The sequence below is a fragment of the Hipposideros armiger genome, unplaced genomic scaffold, assembly GCF_001890085.2.
Source record: "Hipposideros armiger isolate ML-2016 unplaced genomic scaffold, ASM189008v1 scaffold_43, whole genome shotgun sequence".
In the NCBI taxonomy this organism is placed as follows: domain Eukaryota; kingdom Metazoa; phylum Chordata; class Mammalia; order Chiroptera; family Hipposideridae; genus Hipposideros; species Hipposideros armiger.
The window spans coordinates 4,235,843-4,255,713 of record NW_017731393.1 but is presented as its reverse complement, the minus strand read 5'-3'; the positions used below and the strand labels follow the sequence as shown (position 1 = coordinate 4,255,713).

At 45.5% G+C, this 19,871-nt stretch overlaps 1 protein-coding gene across 1 annotated transcript in view; it reads left to right on the top strand.

Moving 5' to 3' along the window:
* YY1 (YY1 transcription factor) overlaps window positions 1-17,682 on the top strand; it is a 33,110-nt gene extending 15,428 nt beyond the window's left edge. The window contains exons 2-5 of the mRNA XM_019639265.1: window positions 2,164-2,326; window positions 9,852-9,912; window positions 11,617-11,775; window positions 12,635-17,682. Of these exons, the coding sequence (XP_019494810.1) occupies window positions 2,164-2,326; window positions 9,852-9,912; window positions 11,617-11,775; window positions 12,635-12,817 (566 nt within the window). The 3' untranslated portion in view covers window positions 12,818-17,682. The remainder of the gene's footprint in view (window positions 1-2,163; window positions 2,327-9,851; window positions 9,913-11,616; window positions 11,776-12,634) is intronic.
* The last annotated feature ends 2,189 nt before the right edge of the window (window positions 17,683-19,871 follow it).

The window sequence follows — 19,871 nt, the reverse complement described above, 5'->3', positions numbered from 1 at the left end:
ATACAGTCATGTCTGGCTGACAACCTTAACTGGGGCTTATTTTGGGGTAGGGCTTATACTAGGAGCACCCTGAAAATCATTCTAGGGCTTATTTTCTGACTAGGTCTTATTCTCAGGGAAACACCATAGTTAATCCTGAGCAAGTTACTTAACTAACCTCTTTGTAGCTCAGTCATCTCCTCTGTAAAATGAAGCTGCTCATTTGTCCACTGTGTAGGGTGATAGGTGCAGCGATTAAAACAATGCCTACACATAAACATTCAATAAAATGTTAGCTGCTATTATTATATTCTATGATTCCTTGTAATAACCTGTAATAGTTTCTCAAATGAAGAGTGGAGGGAGAGTTAGGCATTTAAGATTTAAAACTTGTATTCTGTGTTTTTCATTGCTGAGAGTGATTGAACTTGACTCAAATGAACCTACATTGTCTTTGTTGGCCCTAATCCCCTGATGTCACTGAGTGGTGTGTGCTGAACAGCGATGCGTAGTTTTTTGGTAGTGACATCAGTTGCAGGATTTGGTGTGGTTTGTTTTTTGACCATGTTTAACACTGGTGGAAGGTAATGCAAGGTAAGAGTTGAACAAGCCAGTTTTTACTTGTGAAAGTTCTTGTGTTACTGCTTTTTGTGAAACAATTTGATGGAGAAATGGAAAATTTCTGTTACCATTGAAATTTTTTGCTTTAGGCACCAAAGTAGTAGAAAGCTGGTTTTGGCCTCTGGGCCCTTCCCTCTAGTTTAAGAGACAAAGCCAACAAAAATTCAAAACAGCACAATTTAGAGTTTGTCAGTGTTACTATCAAGAAATAATCTAGGAGTTCAAAGAAAAGGTAAGAATCCAAGGCTAGAGTGATAGAATCAACAAGCCCTTAGAGAATTTGAGCAAGGCTCTGGAGGGTAGGCTGGAATTAGAGAGGCAATAGAGCGAAGGGGACACTTGTGCTTGTTGAGTATCTCCTGCCAGGCACTTGGGAATTAACTGGTGAGAAAAACAGGCTGGTTGGATGATGGAGGGCACATGCAAAGGAGAACTAGAAGGTAAGACTAGATGCGCTAAAATGGAACCAGTCAGCACAGGACCCAGAATGCCAGGTTGAAGTGATTGATAACCTCTGGTGAAGGTGTCACACCACAGGTGAAAGTGTGTATCAGCTATGTTTTCTGTGTCGATTTATCCTTTAGCATCACGAGAGCCAAGAGCAAACATAGTTGTGAAGATCAGTTAAGAAATTCCAGTTGTCATTTAGGTTTGAGACCATAATGATAAAAACTAAGTTGACAGCAGTGGGACAAAGGGAGAGAAGACCTTTTAAAAAGGATCAATAGTATTTGGTGTCTGAGATAGAGGGGATTAATTATGGGGGTCAGTATTCCTTTTTAACCTGTTGTAGTTGAGGCGATAATGAGACATATGAATTAGAGACGTCCTACATTCTTGGAACACATACTTACTGAGGGCCAAGTGTGTGCAGACTTTGAACAAGGCTCTGGGAACACCTGGGGAGCAAGACTGACGAGCATCCCCGTTCTCAGGGAGCTTCCAGTCTGGTGGGAGAGGCCAACAAAAACCACAGAGCTGTGGTTACAAGTTGGAGCCAATGAGAAGGATGTGAGTGGAAGCCTTGAGGTTAGGGTGATGGGGCCACAGTACATCTGAGCAGCTAAGAGCCCAGTACAGCTGGAGAGAGAGGGAGAGGAAAAGATGAAGAGGAGGAGGCAAGAGGCGGGCTCAGAGGTGACGGCTGTAAAACCAGATTTGCTTCAGCGCTGCAGAGTTGATTACAGGAAATGTGTGTGGCAGACGAAAAGCAGAGCTCGGACAAGTGCTAGGAGCAGCAAAGCCATTGAAAACAAGCCGGTTAGAGAGGTGGAGTGGACCAGGCAAGTGGGTGCTGAGGACAGTAATGATGAGCTGCTCCCGGAGGCCAGGAAGGAACGCTCACAGAAAGGAAAGGGCTGTTGGATTTGGCATCCAAGATTTTGGTGACTTGCAAGCAGAAACAGGATTTCAAAAGAAAGACTGGGTGCTTAAGAAATTGAGGTAGCGGCTCTAAGTCACCCATTTAAGAAGCTGCTAATGAAAACAGTGTTTGTAGTTAAAATGTACTTGTCCACATAGACAGTTTTTACTCAGCTAAAATAATCTGATGATGTGTTGCAGATGAAAAAAAAGATATTGACCATGAGACGGTGGTTGAAGAACAGATCATTGGAGAGAACTCCCCTCCTGATTATTCAGAGTATATGACAGGAAAGAAACTTCCTCCTGGAGGGATACCTGGCATTGACCTCTCAGATCCCAAACAACTGGCAGAATTTGCTAGGTAAGTGATAAGGACTTTCTTCTATTCATAGGAAGTGCTTGAGTGTTGCCAGCTGGGGTTTTTTGTGCCTAAGTTATAACAGTGGTTTGTATTCTTGCTCTGCGGGAACTTCTGAAAACAAAAGCAGTTTTCTTTTAGTAGTAATTGTGCTATTAATGCGAGTGACACCATTGTAGATCCTTGCAGACAATAAGATAAAATAAATGCTCTTTAATTCCATAAATGACATTGCTTGTAGATAAATAAAATGCATATAATTTGCTTGGAACTGGATGTCTTCACACTACCTCTTGGCCTGCTTGTATATGTTTCAAATTGAGTGTATGGTCCTGGGCTGAGCTGCAGGAGACCTGGGTCTATACAAGAGTCATCCGGTCATATTTTAGCGAGTCAACAGTTAAGATTCCAGCGTTTTGTTAATTTAAGCTGGCGTGAAAGGAAGAGCTCAGATATTTTTGGCTGGGATCCCTGTGACTGTCCAAGGTGAGCAGTCAGGAAGATCGGAACCCATTGGGTGTTTGTTTTGCCCGAAACGGCTGGGTTCCCACAGAAGCCTCTGCCCCTTTTTACATTATGTATTTTCTAATACTGTTTGGCAGTTTTTACAAGGACGTGAGAAAACCTGCACAGATGTATGTAAACTTTTAAATGAAATGAACTGTAAACCCTGGAGCAGAGGGCCTTTCCCTTTTCCCTGCCTGAGGCTGAATGGAGCCTGGAACCAGCCTGAGAACGTAGGTGCAGGCAGAATCAGCAAGAAAGAAATCTTGGTGACCTTGCACCGCCCAAGAACAGAGTGGGGCACCTCTTCTGCTGTTCTGTTGAGAGCAGAGCAGAGGCGGAAGGGGCAGGAACCCTGGAGTGTCCTGGTTTCTCCTTGTAGCCCTGCCTGAAAACCAGGTGGGCTGGCTGCTTCCTGCTTTTGGAGCCTGTTTCCCGAAACATGTCAGATGGATTTTAAGACTTCCATTGTGTTTTAATAAGGGATTTGAACCCTGTTCTCTGCAGTGAAATTGTACCTACAGAGAATTTACACATTGATTTATTTCTAATTTATCATGGCTTAACAAAAAAAAGTTAGGGCTTGATCCTTTTGTTAATGACATTGTGTTCCAGCTTTTATTGCCATTCATATTTTAAACACAGGCGTGTGTATCAAATATTGTTAACTCCCCCCCCCCCCATACAAATGGAACCTGTAGGATACATAGTCATCAGTGAGATTAGAATTTATGGACTGATTGAGCCAGATATCACGCCAGAGTTTAATGTTACATGTGTTCTTAAAGTTAGTCACCTCTTCCTTATAGTACTCGGCATTTAGTGAGGATATAATACGGGCTGTATCTCAGGGATGGAGATGGAACACAGGAACCAAGCACAGCTTGTGGGAGGTGGCATTTGCTTTGGGCCTTGGAGAGCATGGAGATTTGGCAGGTAGGTGGGATTTCCATGGTGGAGCCTACGTACTAGAATGGCACAAGCTCAGTGTACACAGTCAATATCCAGTGTGTATTCAGGAAGGAGTAAGCAGTCAAGTTTGCCTGGGATTTGGGCTGCTATAAAAGAATAAATGTGCTAGATATGACAGGAGACAATGAAAAGGCTGATTAAAAGCTTTTCTCCCTAGGAGGCAGGAAATTGGGAGGGGGTGCTGGTTTGGGGTTCAGGGTAGGCAGTGTTTGCTTTTAGATGCTAATGAAACATCTCTTCTGGACTGGAGGTGGTTTTGGGAGTACGTTAGGGCTGGAGTCATCTGAGGAGGGGTGGGAAAGCACGGAAGTGTCAGGCAAGTCAGCTCTTTGGCTGTAAGGTTTGGGAGGGAAAAGACCCCCACATAAAATGCTGGGAAGCCCTTGTATTCAGAGGGGTAAGCAGCAGAAGGATCGTTCAGAAGAGGAGGGGAGATGGGAGAGCCACCACAAAGCCCTTCTGGGGTTTCCAGAAGGGCCAGACGACTGAAGGAGAGAATTCCAAGTGGAATTCTGTGAAGTGATTTCAGTGGAGGAGCAGGGGGTTTAGTAGACAGGGAGCCTGTGGGTAGTGGGCAGTAGACGCAAGTAGGTGGCGGTGGTGACCCCTGGCCTTGTTCACCCTCGCTGGAGAATTGAAACTTGTCCCCAGTCCTGAACAGAAAATGGGGGGTGTACCAGCCCTAAACTTAGGAGGCACATGTTGCCGTTGTGGAGTAGAAGCCTCTGCTTGCTCCCCAAGTGGCCTTGCCTCTGCAGCAGGGCTGCCTTAGACCTTACCCCTGGCAAAGGGGACCACCCACTGGGACTGCCACCCAGGTGCCAGGTATTTTAAAGGTACCATTTGTGAAATTTCAAAACACTAAGGATAAAGAACCTAGAAACTTCCAGAGAGAAAAGCTAGGTCACCTACAAAAGAATGATCATTAGAGCCGAAGGAGAATTACTTTCAACAGCAATAGATAATTAGAAGACAGTGGAGCGGTATGTTTTGAGATTTCTGAGGAAAAATTAATGTAAACATAGAATTCTTGATCCAGCAAAGCTAACAGTCAAATATGAGGGCAAAATAATGACAGTTTTAGACATGCAAGACTTGTTTTATGTTGCACACACCCTTTCTGAGTAGGTTACTTGAGGATAGATTCCAATAGAGTGAGGGTGAACATCAAAAGGAAGACTTCCTAAAGAATAAAGTGAAAAGAAAACCAAGAAGACAGCTGTGCAAGAGGCTGGAACACATGTTTAATTTAGAATAGGAAGTTGGTGGGTTGTAAAAATTTCTTCAAGAAAAGTCGATTTCATTCAGTAGTGGATAGAATGAGTAAGAAGCTAGATGGTCTTGGTGGTATGGGAACGAGTCTTCTAAAAAAGAAAAGATAATCAGAAACTCCCTGAAAAAAGGGGGTCAGGACTAGGAAAGCCATGGCCTCAAAGTGGGGCGTACTTTTACCAGTATCGAAGGAGAGAATTCATTTGACCTGACTCAAGGCGAGTTCTCTCCTGGGTACTGAACCTGCTGTATTGGATTGAAATGTGATCCTGACACAGTTTATTCTGCAGTAAGTAGTATTTACATAATATTTGAATACAGAGTGTGTTTATTTTCTTCTATAATTAAAGATTCCATTTTTGTAGACAGGATAGAATGAAATCTTGCTCGTCTTGACAGTGTATGCAAAGTGAAGGTCAGGGTTTGGGCCCTGGGAGGTGGATTGAGGGTGGGGCTCATTCTCATGCCCATTTTCCATAGTGTCTTGATGAGATTGTGGGAAAACCAAAGAGCCTCACTAACTGGACAGTGGTGGTGGGGAGAAGTGTGTGAGCCTGGAATGCCCTGTTTTGTTAGGGCTTCACATTTAGAGAAGGTGTATAACAAACAGCTGAGTAGGATTTCTCAGGGGCCCCAGAATTGGTGCCTGGGATCCCGAAACCTTAAGGCACCAAGTTTCAAACTTGGGAGCCAGACCCCATCTTCTTTACTGAACTTGCTCTGCTGCCCTCTGCCCCTCATCCACCTTCGCTCCGTGACTTGGCTGTTGGCTTAGGGGGTGGTTGGTTAGCAGCTTTTCTCTGTCTTCGGTATCCTGGGGTGATGGGGTTCTGGACTGGCCTTGAAACTGACCACAGAATGTTTCAGTCTCCTGCCACACTGACCCTAGACTGCTTAGGAAATTAGTTACGTGTGTGTGGGCAAGTGTAAGAAATACGGGCTTTCATTTGAAAGTCATGCTATTTGGGAGGGTGGGACTGGGTGACTGTTCTTACCTGAAATGTCTTTTTAGTAAATACTACTTTAAAAAGTGGTCAGTGGGTGGCACCTAGTAAATTCTATTTCCTGATTAAATTGACAACCCTTGTGCGTTTTTCATTAACTAAAGTTAGCGCTTTGGAAAGTTTCGGTCCAGAAAGATCAAAATAAAGAGTGCGTAGGTCAGTCCCAAGGTGGTTATTTTGTTGTCAGTACCCACCTGAGACTTTAATCACGGGTTAATGTGCAGATGAAATGTGATCATGGAGCTGAAAGTCGCTTAACTAACTCTTCAGTGTCATCACATGAATACACACTGTTATTTAAGAGATAATTCATTTAACAAACTTGGTCTCACTTGTCTAAGGCAACATGATTCTTTGCACAAAGAAAGGAGCTGAAGCTCGCCTTGGGAGATGTGTCACACAGGAACTTGTGTCCCAACAGCACAGGTCACGATTGGTGGCTCCAGTCTGAAGTCAGCTAAGCTTGCTGTGCAGGAAAGGGGCTTATTTTCAAAATTCAAGAGTCACTGCTTCAAAAAATGTTCATCTCAGCTCTGGGACGTTTGCAGATTTAACTTGGCTGGAACTTTTGGTTTACACAGTGCCCTGCTGAAAATCGTGCCAGGAAATTCCTTCAGTTTCTGGTCCTGGAGTCCAACCTTTACAGCGTTGTTCCTTCCACAGATGCAGAATGAGATAGCCTAAAACCAGCTGTGCTGTCATAACACGGGAGCAGAGTCTCCATTTGTAATTGAACGGGAAACTTCTCGTCTGGGGTACTTGGCTCCTCCGTAGTTTGTAATGTAGTGAGGAGGCCTTCCTGCTTCACCTGTGCTATTCTTTCTCCAGTCTTGCAGCCCTTTCGTTGGAAAGGGTGGTTTGGAGCACCAGAACCTTTCGGGTTGTTGACTACAACTGGCTTTTTTTTTTTTTTTTAAGAAATTGACTCAATTTTAGCTAGGCCCAGTTAATACACAGCTGGTGATAATAATAGCTATCATTTCCCAAGAGCTTAACGTGCATCATGTCTTAAGCTTCACAGCTCTAACGTAGGTAGCCTTATGCCTTTTTACAGAATAAGAAACTGAGGCTGAGGAGTTAAGTAATTTGCTCAAGGTCTGCAGCTAGTAGGAGTCAGCATCAAGTCACATCCCATCCGTCTCATTCATAATGCCTATGCTGTTGTCATTGTCGTCTCCGGTTCCAAAGATCTTTGTACAGTATCACAGTCAACACAAACTCCAGGCGTGGTCGCTACTGACTAGTTTGGGCAAGTCAAGATATTTTAAGGAGTAGCACATGATTTTAGTCTTTTGAAAATTTTTTTCTTTTTAGGATTTCAAATATATATATATATATATATATATATATATATATATATATATATATATATATATATATATTATTTATCAATTGGTGCCGTGAAGATTTTAGTCTTTATTCACAAAACAAAAATCTTTCAATCTAAATATACTTCACTGGAAAATGACCTTTGCCCAATATTTGCATTAGAATAAAATGTAAAAGGCACCAACACATACTGCCTCGTTTGTTACTCTATAGTGAAGAAGGGTGATTTGCCAAGGAGCTTAAATGTGGCTGCAGTGAAATACCTTCCACTTCCTCTTTGAGTCCAAGGGTATTTGTCCAAATGCATTTTTAAACTCTAAAATTAATTACATTGCTAAATACTCATACACACTTTGAAGGTGACATTTAAGAAAAAATACCACTTAACATTTTTAAAAAGCAAGAGTTGTGTGAATGGTAAATGGGACTGTTCTCTTTTGTGTATATTTGAAATTTTTCATGATAAAAAATTATTTTTTAAATTAAATTCCTAGGAATAAATCTAAGAAAATGTATGGGGTGTGGGAACCCAACTAGACCACACCTGTCCTACAGGCACAGGTACCTCCCTGCCATTGACTCCCATCTCCAAACCCCAAGATGGGTGAAACAGGAAAAAAGTTGTCTGTATGACGTTATTTGTCAACCCAGTGGGCATTTTTTTTAAAGTCGATTTATTGAGAATTTGCATGCAGTAAACTTGACCCTCTTTTAGGTGAGTACCATTTATTGAATTTAGACTGTCGCAGTCATGTAGCCATCTCTGAGTCGAGAGACAGCATGTCAGTGGGGTCATCGGGGTAAACATTCTTAACGGGGAAGATCAAAGCTTGGTTCTTAATATACTCTATTACTGTTAATGTTTGATTGGGGTACAACCCTTTCATATGCATGGCTATAATTTTTCAAACTTTGATATAACCCCCAGGTGGCGCAGTGGCACCAAATTTTTGTCCTACCTGGTTTTGTGAAGTCAGACAAACGCCAGGATTTAGTGGTTTTCAAGATAACAAAGGCTAGTTCAGAGCCTTGTACACAACAGGCTCTTAGGAGATATTTGCTACCTGGTGTGGTCATCTCTAAGTACAAGAAAGACCAAGTACCCACAGGGCTGGAGTGGGAGAAGGGAATCAGACTGAAACATTACAGCCTTTAATTAGGAAATTTGGACAGTCTTGGACAGACTCCTTAGAGATAAGTTGTAGCTTCCAGAGCAATTGTCTCCCCTGTGCTCCTCCAGGGCATGGAAAGTTTAGGTGATTCATGTCATCCTTTCCCAGATCAGGGGCTAAGCGGGATTGGTAGGGCGGCCCTTTGCTGATACCGGGAAAGATGGCAGCAGAAGCCTTTTGTAGTAAGAGTGGTGGTCAACTGCTTCTGTTGTTAGAACAACGACCTGGTTGGTTACTAAATGTGCCTCCTTATGTTGGGAGTGTGAGGTGGCAAAGCTAGGGCCCAAAAGGACATCTAGTTCAGAGATTTCAATCTCTTTTTCTAGTTTTTCTAGGAACTCTTTAATTTCTCACCCCTCTGCCACACACAGATCTGTAGGGAGTATTTGGAGAGAGAGTTTTGACAAAAGACCAAATGTTGGTTCAGTGGAAATAGCAGGTAGGTAAGTTACCCAATCAGCAAGCTCTCTGGGTAGTAATTCCACACAGGGCTCTCTGGCTGCCCACGTGACCAGGACTCTTATTACACCCCCGCCCCACAGCAGGATCAGAAAGCGCTGTCCTTTAAAAGAAATGCTCTTTATTTTTTGAAAACCTAACTGTGCTAGAAGAGAGGGTGGAGAGTATAGGGTGTTTTCACCCATCCCTAGGGGCTCCTACTCAAATAGCCAATATTAACAGTTATGTTTCCTTCTAGAGCTATTATATTTCTGTGTATATAAATAATTCTGTTGAGGGTACCCTTGTTTTAAAAAAAAAATCTAAAAATCATTTCTGTCGGTATGAAATGTCCACTTCCCCCCACCAAGCAGTTGTGTTAGGAAGTTATTTTTAAGACCGTCGGGTAGCCATCGCTCCCTTTTTATAAGGCCCCTTTATTATCACAGCAACTGCTTTCGGATACTTTGCTTTGCTCCCACTAGAAGATTCCTCTGTTTTTCTGGGCTGTTGGCATTTTGTTTTTAAAGAGTTTGGAGAAAAGAGCAGGTACTTGAGGCACACAGATCGCGGTGCCATCCTAGCTGCACCACCAGCTTATCAGCTGTGCCACTGTAGGCGGCAGCGCTGTTCCCTGGAGAGTGGGCAGAGGGCTTCAGTCCCAGGGACTCTGCGAGTTGTCTCAGGGCTCCCCGTTCATGGAAGCATATCGTCATCTTAGTTTTTGTGCCTATAAGGAAAACATTTCAGGGACTATATGGTTTATGCCAGTTAAGTCTACCCACTCCTACAAATCTCTCTCTCTCTCTTTTTTTTCTTTTTTTTTCTTTTGGTAAGAATGAAGCCAAGAAAAATTAAAGAAGATGATGCTCCAAGAACAATAGCTTGCCCTCATAAAGTAAGTAATGCTAGGGGGAAAGTGTTCATTAGACTGTTAAAGAAGTTTTAGAGAGATGATAAGAAATTTGTACTTTGATTTCTGTCTTCATATTTGAGATTCAGTGAGGAATTATAATCTTTGGTTTCTAAATTCAAGAGATGATTTTGTGATACAAGTTTTGTTCAGTAAAGGCCACTTAAATTGAGTACTATTAAATGGGGTTACTGTAGGGCACCAGTGTTTTTATTATTACTATATGCTGAATATACTACGTTAGGACTTTATTTCTTCTCTTTGGATCATTAAGTCAATCTTAAGACATTGGGTTGTGTCTTAGCCGTGGACCTTTACGGGACTGTAGTAGGCTCATTATGGAAATTTGGAGATGATTCTGGGTGTTGCTAAAATAAGCCTAATAAGACTTCATCATTTCCTTCACAATTTTCTTAATTTACCCTGTTAATTAATTGTGTGTTACTAGAGGGGTACTTAATTGTTTTCAAATGTGATTAGTCTTTAAAATAAAACGATAGCCTAAAAAGTACTTTGAGGTATTGATTGGGTCTATTCCAAACTTAGTTGGATATAAAACTAACAGAAAAATAAAGTATCACACAGGTGCAGAAGAACAAAGGGGGAGACTTTTTGAATGGAGTAAAGGATTGTTTAAAATGAACGATTGGAGAAGGATAAATGTAGTTTCACGGTGTGACCTCTCCTGACTGTGCACTCACAAGTTCTTTATTCTGTTTTAATGCTCTTAATGTGGAGATTTTGAAATGTAAAATGATACTCCTTGGGGCCAAAAAATAAATAAGCATTTGAAAACAGTTATGCCTTCAGTGCCTGCCATCTCTAGCTTCCCTGGGTACTTCTTTTCCAACTTCATTTTATTAAAATTCCATTTTTGAAATGGAAACTCAGCCTAGGGGTCAAGGTGACAAAACTGTGGCTTTTCCCGCCCTTTGCCTGTGAAGCTGTCCACTGGTTGACTTGTGCTGTCCTTCTGTCGTGCTGTCTGATCATTTCCCCCATTCACTCCATTACTGGGCAACAACTGCAGAAGAAATGGTGAAGGACTTGGCTCTCGAGCCTCACACACCCATCTGCCTCCCACCCCGCTCTGGTATCAGTTTGCCTGCTTCTTTTCCTAGTGTCTCACAAAATAAATTTCTTCTGTAGTTGCCATTCCTTGGAGACCCTCTTGCTTCTTTCTCTGTCAAGAAGGGGAAAGAGGCAAAGAGAGAAGAGGGAACAGTAGGCGATGGAGAATGACAGCCCATTCTTGCAGCACAGAATATGGGGCCCACCAAAGGTAGTGGTGGACTGCCGTCATTTTAACTCCATTTATTTCTCAGGGCTTCTGTTACTTCATTTGGGGGACGGAGTTGGGCGAGGCAGCTGTGGTGTAGCTGGAAGCCAGGGGGCTGGGTTCTACTCCCAGCTCGGCTACTCTTAGTAGTGTGACCTTGGGCAAGTCTACTTAAAGACATCTCTAAGCCTCAGTTTCCTCATCTGTAAAACAAGGGTTTACATTAAATGATAAGGCCTTTTTTAGCTGTCTGGTTTTCGTCTTAAATAACATCTCTACTGTAATACTAAGTACAATTAAAATGGGGCTGGGGGTTGTTGGTTTTAACGTGTCAGTGAAGGCTGTTAAGTGGCTAAACCCTTGGTTACAGTTTGCAGTGTGAACCACTAAGCTTCTCTCTCTGTTCCAAGGGCTGCACAAAGATGTTCAGGGATAACTCTGCCATGAGAAAGCATCTGCACACCCACGGCCCCCGAGTCCACGTCTGTGCAGAATGCGGCAAAGCTTTTGTCGAGAGCTCAAAGCTAAAACGACACCAACTGGTTCATACTGGAGAGAAGCCCTTTCAGGTAGAGCCAGNCCTGGACTCCGTCTCTGTTCGTGTGTCTCCTCTCAGTCTGCAGTTCATTTCTGAAAGGACTTTAATTGGGGGTTTGAAGAAAATTGGATGTCCCACCCCCCACCCCCACTTCCCCACGACCCTGCAAGTGTAGGCAGGCGGCGACAGCGGCGCTGCAGAGTGAGGGCCCTGCTCTTAGTGAGGTGGCAGCAGCGTCCAGATGAGTCATGAGGGGCCGAATTCCCCAGATGTGATCTCTGAGAACCTGGGCACAGGATGTAATGAGGGGCTTCCCACACCAGGAGGGACACAGGCTTGCTCGAGCAGGCCTGAAACTGCTTTTCTAGTGCGTTCACTGTGGGATGGAAGCTGTTTAGTTCTTGTAGTTAGGACTATATTGAACTACTCATTGGCGGGGAGCTTCTCAAACTCTATTGTACGAGAGTAAGTGTAGTTAATATTTTGTCTTGTTTGGGGAAGCCCATGAACAAGGGTAGCAAACGCGCAGAGCAGGCGTGATTCTTCCTGCCACTTGGCCCCAGAAACCTTCCGATTCATTTGTATTTCATTATTTGAAACAATATACTAGGACTAGGACCCTAACCTAATATTTGGGAAGAGTCTTGCTATTATGCAAGTGTTTCTCTTACAGTAAACAGTTCAGGAGGGCTAACCCTGGGTTCTAGGAGTCAGTCGTTCATGCACAGTTAGAGCCCCTTGCCCACTAATTCTGGAGTGCAGCGAGAAAATTTCTCCAGGGCAGGGAGGAAAAAAGCGTTGGGGGAGCAGGCTGTCCTCCAGCGTGGCGGCGCCCGGCCCCCGGGCCTGGTTGGTCGCTGAGAGGGTTATCTCTGGTCTTTCCTCGACAGTGCACATTCGAAGGCTGTGGGAAACGCTTTTCACTGGACTTCAATTTGCGCACACACGTGCGAATCCATACCGGAGACAGGCCCTATGTGTGCCCCTTCGATGGTTGTAATAAGAAGTTTGCTCAGTCGACTAACCTGAAATCTCACATCTTAACACATGCTAAGGCCAAAAACAACCAGTGAGAAGACGAGAGAGAAGAGCCTTCTCGACCCCGGGAAGCATCTTCCAGGAGTGTGATTGGGAATAAATATGCCTCTCCTTTGTATATTGTTTCTAGGAAAGAATTTTAAAAATGAATCCTACACACCTAAGGGACATGTTTTGATAAAGTAGTAAAAATTAAAAAAAAAAACTTTAATAAGATGACATTGCTAAGATATGCTCTATCTTGCTCTGTAATCTCGTTTCAAAAACACGGTGTTTTTGTAAAGTGTGGTCCCAACAGGAGGACAATTCATGAACTTCGCATCAAAAGACAATTCTTTATACAACAGTGCTAAAAATGGGACTTCTTTTCACATTCTTATAAATATGAAGCTCACCTGTTGCTTACAATTTTTTTAATTTTGTATTTTCCAAGTGTGCATATTGTACACTTTTTGGGGATATGCTTAGTAATGCTATGTGTGATTTTTCTGGAGGTTGATAACTTTGCTTGCAGTAGATTTTCTTTAAAAGAATGGGCAGTTACATGCATACTTCAAAAGTATTTTCCTGTAAAAAAAAAGTTATATAGGTTTTGTTTGCTATCTTAATTTTGGTTGTATTCTTTGATGTTAACACATTTTGTATAATTGTATCGTATAGCTGTATTGAATCATGTAGTATCAAATATTAGGTGTGATTTAATAGTGTTAATCAATTTAAACCCATTTTAGTCACTTTTTTTTTTCCGAAAAATACTGCCAGATGCTGGTGTTCAGTGTAATTTCTTTGCCTGTTTAGTTACAGAAAGTGGTGCTCGGTTGTCGAATGTATTGTACCTTTTAACACCTGATGTGTACATGCCGTGTAACAGAAAGGGCAACAATAAAATAGGAGTCCGACAGAAAGAAGATGGCAGAAAGAGACCTGTAAGCACAGTCTTATTTCCTTTTGTTGTCCAGAATAATTATAATTCTTGAGCCTCCCAGAAATTGGAAGCTAAATAAAGCAACTCAAGTTTCCTTGATTTTGCACTCAGTTACAGTGACTTGTGGTTAAAGCGATGCGTGGGGACTGTAATACTTCCTGCCTGTACTGAGTTCTGAAAGGGAGCAGGGAGCAGGCACCCTGAGTTAAGGAACTACCTCAGAGCACCCCACCTGGGCCCCTTGGAGACTGGATTTGGATTTTAGCTCCCCCAGCAGATGTGTCATTGAAGCCCTTGTGCCCTGGCCTGTGTGTGTCCTGAAGGTAAGGTGTCAACTGGCAGGGGGGTGAGCAGAGGGAGGGCAGGCCAGGCGGTTCCATTGCTCAAGCTGGCTGCCTCCCCCCGCCCAATTTCCCCGCTTGTCTAACGGGAAACGCGTATGGTTACCGGATGGTTTGAGAGCCCTGGTTCCTCCATCTCTGGGAGTCTAATGCTAGCGCATTGTAGCAGTTGAGTGCCAGGAGCTTAATTTTATGCTTCTAAACGGATGCTGAGTGCAGATTGGCAAGGCGATTAGATTATTGAGAAAGCTGTACTCAATGAGTACTTTACCTCTCACATTGTGACCTCTTAAATGTACGATTATAATTTTTGAATTTTACCTCGAGTCAAATATCAGGCTCGTGAGAATATTTTATAAACTGCCATGATACAGCAAAATCTCATTTACTCAAAATATAAACATACCGTGTGACTTTGTGCTGTGTGCTTGACTCTGCAAGGTAATTGACAGACTCGCTAATACCAGATGTATTTACGAGATGTCCAGGACACCATCAGGTCAAAATATAGCCCTATCTCTTACAGCTTCTCCATCGGTCCTGTACAGGAGGATTGGTGGCCCAATAACAGTGACCCTGTGGCTCTTGGGAATTTTGAAGTGCCTTCTGAATCATAAATGAAAAATTTAACTTGAGACACTTTTTTTTGTCCGTTCAGAATCTGTTTTCCATTGAGTAGTTTGATGGAACTGAGTTAATCAGAAGAGCCCAGCTGTGCCCTGGATAAATAAGCCAGGCTTTGCTGTATCTGGCAGTCAGGAGAGAGGTAAGCCATGGTGGCGGTCCCCTTAGAAGCTGAGTGCCCCAGTGTGAGTGTGTGCTTCTGACGAGACGGGCAGAGGCCCGTGCAGGTGGCCACGGTGTAAGCGCCCATACCTTCCCTCCCACTATCAGATGTGCAGTCCGGGGGTGGCTGCATTAGCCACGCTTGCCCAGCATTATGCCACACTGGAGCCTGGTCCTGGCGCTGTTCCCGGGACTGCCCAAGGGCCCACGGCACGGCAGACGCGTGCTGTGGGGAAGTGCGTGTTGGCAGCCCCGAGAACCACGCCACGACCTGCAGAAGCCAGGCCCCTGCGTGGAGGGAGGGCCTCCTTCCTCTGTGCCTTGACCCCTTGGGGGATGCCTGTGGTCATCGCTTCCATCCCTTTCTGTCTCCGAGCGGAATAGTCATCACTCCCTGGACTCCGTCTCTGTTCGTGTGTCTCCTCTCAGTCTGCAGTTCATTTCTGAAAGGACTTTAATTGGGGGTTTGAAGAAAATTGGATGTCCCAGTTCCTTGTTGATGTAGCACTCTCAATTTACAGTAGTGTAGGCAACTAATAAATGAGCGACAGTTTAAAGAGTAGACGTAGTTCTCACTGAGTATAACTTAAACCCATTTCGCTTGTGGTTAGAATTCATCATTTTGCTAAAGGTGTAAATTACAACAGTTTGAAATGGTGTTCTAACAGTGAGTCAATTGTCTTGAGGATTAATCTGATTTATAAATAATACTGATAGACATATTTTCTTACATCTGAGCTGAAATAAATGCATGTTTCTAGCATATATAATATAAAAACCCAGAGGATAAGTTTACATTTAACAAGATGTTGTTTTCTATTTTTGGATTTCTTATTATTTTCCCCCTTTTGGTAGTGGGGTTTAGGGGGAAGCATAATATTTGTATAAAGAACTGTCACCCCAGAGTGACATTTATTTTCCAAGGTGACATTGAACTCACACTGTTGGTTTCATATGGTGTTTGTGTGCTATGCCTAGATTCAAGGCCTGAGGATTTGAGGAAAATCAAGATTTTTTTCTATCTGGTTTTCATGTACAAGTTCTTTTAAATGTCACTTATTTTGCTAAATTTGAGTAAAGTAAGACCCTTTGGCAGAATAGTATGCCCAATGCCTGCCCACGAAAGTTGGTTTCTTCACAAATAGGTGAGTCATTTCCCATCGAGCACCCAGATCGTGAGGGGTCTGCGGAGGGCTTTGTTGCTGCTCCCGCTCTGCCTAAGAAAACCTACCTGTGTAGCTGAGCTCAGAATTCATGTCTGTTGAGCCGGAAACCTGGAGATCCCACCCTCCCTATAGGCAGAGAGAATTGAACTCTGTTTGTGCCGACTCCTCTGTGATTTGGGATCAGCATGGCTGAGGAAGGCTGTGTTATTCCCCCATTCCCCAAGGCCCTTCTACTTGCCTGACATCTGAGCACCAGCAAGAGCAAAGATCCTAGAGGTGAAAATAGTGGTGAGAGCCGCCGCTGCCCACAGGCGTCTGTTTGATGCCATGAGCATGTCGTGAGGCTCCCTCCTAGCTGGCCTGCTGAAGCCAGCTCTGTGCCTGTCACTGGATGGCCTCGGACCCCTGACTTCAGGGGCACATGTCTGAACCTGTAGCCCTCTGTCCTGGCTCCCGCTGGTCTTAGTGTACAGCCCCCTGTACAAGTTCAGGCCCCGCAGGTCCTGGCAGGTGCATTCCTTCCACCCAAACTTGTAACCAGATTCAGAGGAGAAAGCCAACACTCCCAAGTTCAGCTTCTGCGCAGCCCCGGCCACGCACTCCCATAGTGTGCTCTTGACAGTATAGGAGGCACTTCTTGCCTGCAGAGCCCCTCTTCTGTGCGGAAACATTTGGCTGGCTGTCTAGATCTGCACCCTAACTTACCATGGTTGGCTTTGATCGTTACCTCCCAGGCTGTGCTCAGGTCCCCTGGTCACCTGAAGATGGAGCAAGGACTGGCCCTTGACAGTGGCAGATGGGAGAGGGCGGCCCCTCCACATGCGGGTGAGAGGCTTCCCAGCCTCCTCTCCAGGCCTGAGCAGTCAGCAGAGTGCCAGAGAGGATGTTTAAGCTGGGCCTGTGTCGAGGCCTGATGGGAGGAGCAGGTGGCACACTGCTGACATACTTCATCCACTCCCCTTTGTAGAAACTGGAAGGGAACGTTGAAATTGAACACTGGTGTTAGGTCAGCAGGCAAATCAAACTTCCCACAAGCTGGCCACCCCGGCCCCCACGTTTCCGGCCGGCGTTGTGTGGGAGCCTGCAGAGGACAAGTGTGGTGTCACGTTCAACTTAAAGCACAATGATTGATTTTCCACTAAGTGGCAAGTTTGATCAAATTGACTGCTTTTCATTAGACACCCAGACGCCATAAGAAACAGCACTGGGATGTCACAGGGATGGGGGCCGGTTGCTGTGTTCTATCTGGGGGCCGCACAATGTCTGCATATACTATGGAGGGGGAAGGGCATCCTTACCAAACAACCTTTTTCCGCAACATCCATAACTGTTACGAGGCTCTGTTATCTACAGGTGATGATTGGTCAAACCATTTTCATAGAACAATTCTGTTTTTATTCGCTTTCTGGTAACTTCTGTAGGCCCTGACTCAAGGACTTAGCATTTGCGTCTCATGTACATCTTTTTCTTAAACGTTCTTTGCCATTTCTGGAATTGTCCTTGGTTTCTCCTTAGCTCATAGGTCATAGATGCAGAAATATTATAGTATTTAAGGCATCCGCATCAAGCAAGACGGCTTTGCATCCAGAAAAAAACATTTAACAATAACTCAGTTTGAAGCGCCAAGCATGTGTAACATGGCTCTATAAAAGATAAATAAACGCATAATGTTGTTAAGCTTTTTAATGCCTGTGGTTCTTGTTTGTTTCTCAAGCCCCTAAGCCTCCTCTCTTCCTGAGTTTCATTACCCAGTAAGCCTGGCCGTAAGCACTCGCCTGGTCGGACTGCCACCCACACCGCCCAGGGCAGACCCTCATGAGTTTCCTTACCTCGCAGGAATGGAAACTCCCAGGATTCAGTCTCACCAGCAAGAAATGCTTCCTTAACGTGGAACCTCTCAGCTCCCAGATGGACTAACGAGCCAGGAGGAGTTTTAATGAGAAACTCACCCACTTTTCAGAAAGCACAACCAAGTGAAATTCTCCTCCGCAGTGCTTGTTCTGGGAGCTCCAGTACCAAAAAGAAATTCTTACTAACTGCACTAGACTTAAAAACTTGGTAAAATATACTGAGCTAGTTAGGATTCAGCCAAAAGCAGAATGCAGAGAAGCACCTTGCTGCCCCTGACACCGCCACGCCCCCACCCCCGCTGGGGCCCTGGTCCGATGTACTGCAGGGTTAGGCTTATCCATACTCCTTAATTCATGGGACTTGCCCTTTTTTGCTAATGATGGAAGGGGCTGCCCACAGGATGTTGCTAAGGCGGCAAGTCCTGGGCCTGCCTGAGGCCCAGAACTGCTGAGCGAAGGCAGCCGTGGAGAAAAATGGTGTGTGATCTTCACGTTTTAGACCAAAAGCTTGAGGGCTTTGAATTGCTCTCTGTGGCCACCCCCGGGTGACGGAAACCAGTGTCCCTTCTTTGCCCTTGCCAGCACCCCCGCCTACCTGCAAGGACATTTGTTGGGAACCTACCTGCCTAGGGCCGTGCTAGGCGTTGTGGGCACCATTTCATTTACTCCGTCAGATGACCGTTGGAGGAATCCATTAGCATTACCCTGTGTCATGGACGAGGGGCACTAGCAAAGGTCCGAGGAGCTGGAATTCAAAACCCAGGCCTACCTGGCTGCCATTCGCACCTCAGCCTGAATTCACCCCCAACCCCTTTCTAAAGCCCTGGTCCCCTTTATGGAGTGGGCACCCTGGCCGCCGCCTCCTAGCATGGTGTCTTCTCATCCTCTTGTCCTCGCTCTTACGGCTGTGTGTCCGGGACTTGGAACCTGGCTCTCAGCCCCCGGCCCCCTCCCCCAGTGCGGCATTCCTCAGCTCCTATTCCAGCCCCAGCTGCTCCCCGCCAGCTTCCTGCAGTCTAACTGGGTCTCCAGCGGGGGTGGTACCTGAACCTCCAATGAGTCCACTTCCTGCGGGATAAAATCCAACGCATTCACCTACCCTCAGAGCGGAGCCCCAGGCCTGACCTGCTTTTCCGTCCTCTCCCCACCTCCCCTGGCAGCTTTTCATTTCCAAAGCTTCCCTGTCCTTCAACTCCCAGGTTCACTCATTCGTTCAACAAACGGAGCAATTCTGTCAGGAGGCCCTGTTTCAGGTGCTAATGGAACCCGCATGACATCTAGCAGAGGAGCCACGAGAAGATGATGAAAGATCAAGACGGGTAAGTGCTATGACAGCGGAGGCGGGAGGGCAGTGTCAGGCCCGCCCCCGAGAAAGCGGGGCCTGGCTCCCTGTCTCCCATCGCCTGCAACATGTTGCTTATGAAAGTCCCAGGGCCTGGTGGCCCGAGCTCCTCTCCTTTGCGGGACGACCCGCCCGTCCTCCCCCTGCTCCCTGGCCTGAGCTGTCTCCCCTCCCAGCCGCCATGGCCTCTCGGGCCTCTTCCCCAGGCCAGAGGGTTATTTAGTTCTTCCGCTCCAGCCTTAGGTCCCCGACTGGGCCTGCACCCGCAGGTGTGCCTCCCGCTTTCGCCCCTGGAGGGGACTGTGCGGTGGCCACTCGCGCGCCACGCCGAGGGTGGGGTGGGGGGCGGGGGTGCGTGCGCGCGGCGTGGGGCGGCCCCTCTGAGGGTGTAGGGAGGCTTCCTGCGCCCAGTCGGGTGGAGAAGCTTAGAGGTTACAGCTTGGCGCCCACAGCCCTCCGAGGACAACCTCAGCCCAGCGTGGGGCACCCACAAGGAGGGGGGGTCCATTCATTTGTCCTTTAGTACTTGGGGGCCGCCTGCTGCTAAGCCCTGGGCATGCTGAGGGCACACCAGCCACGTTGGAAAGGCCTTGGGATTCAGCGGGATAGAAGGACAGATGACCTTGGGGCAGTGGAGAGCTTCATTTTCCTCAGCAGAAGATGGGAGGAGCGGGGAAGG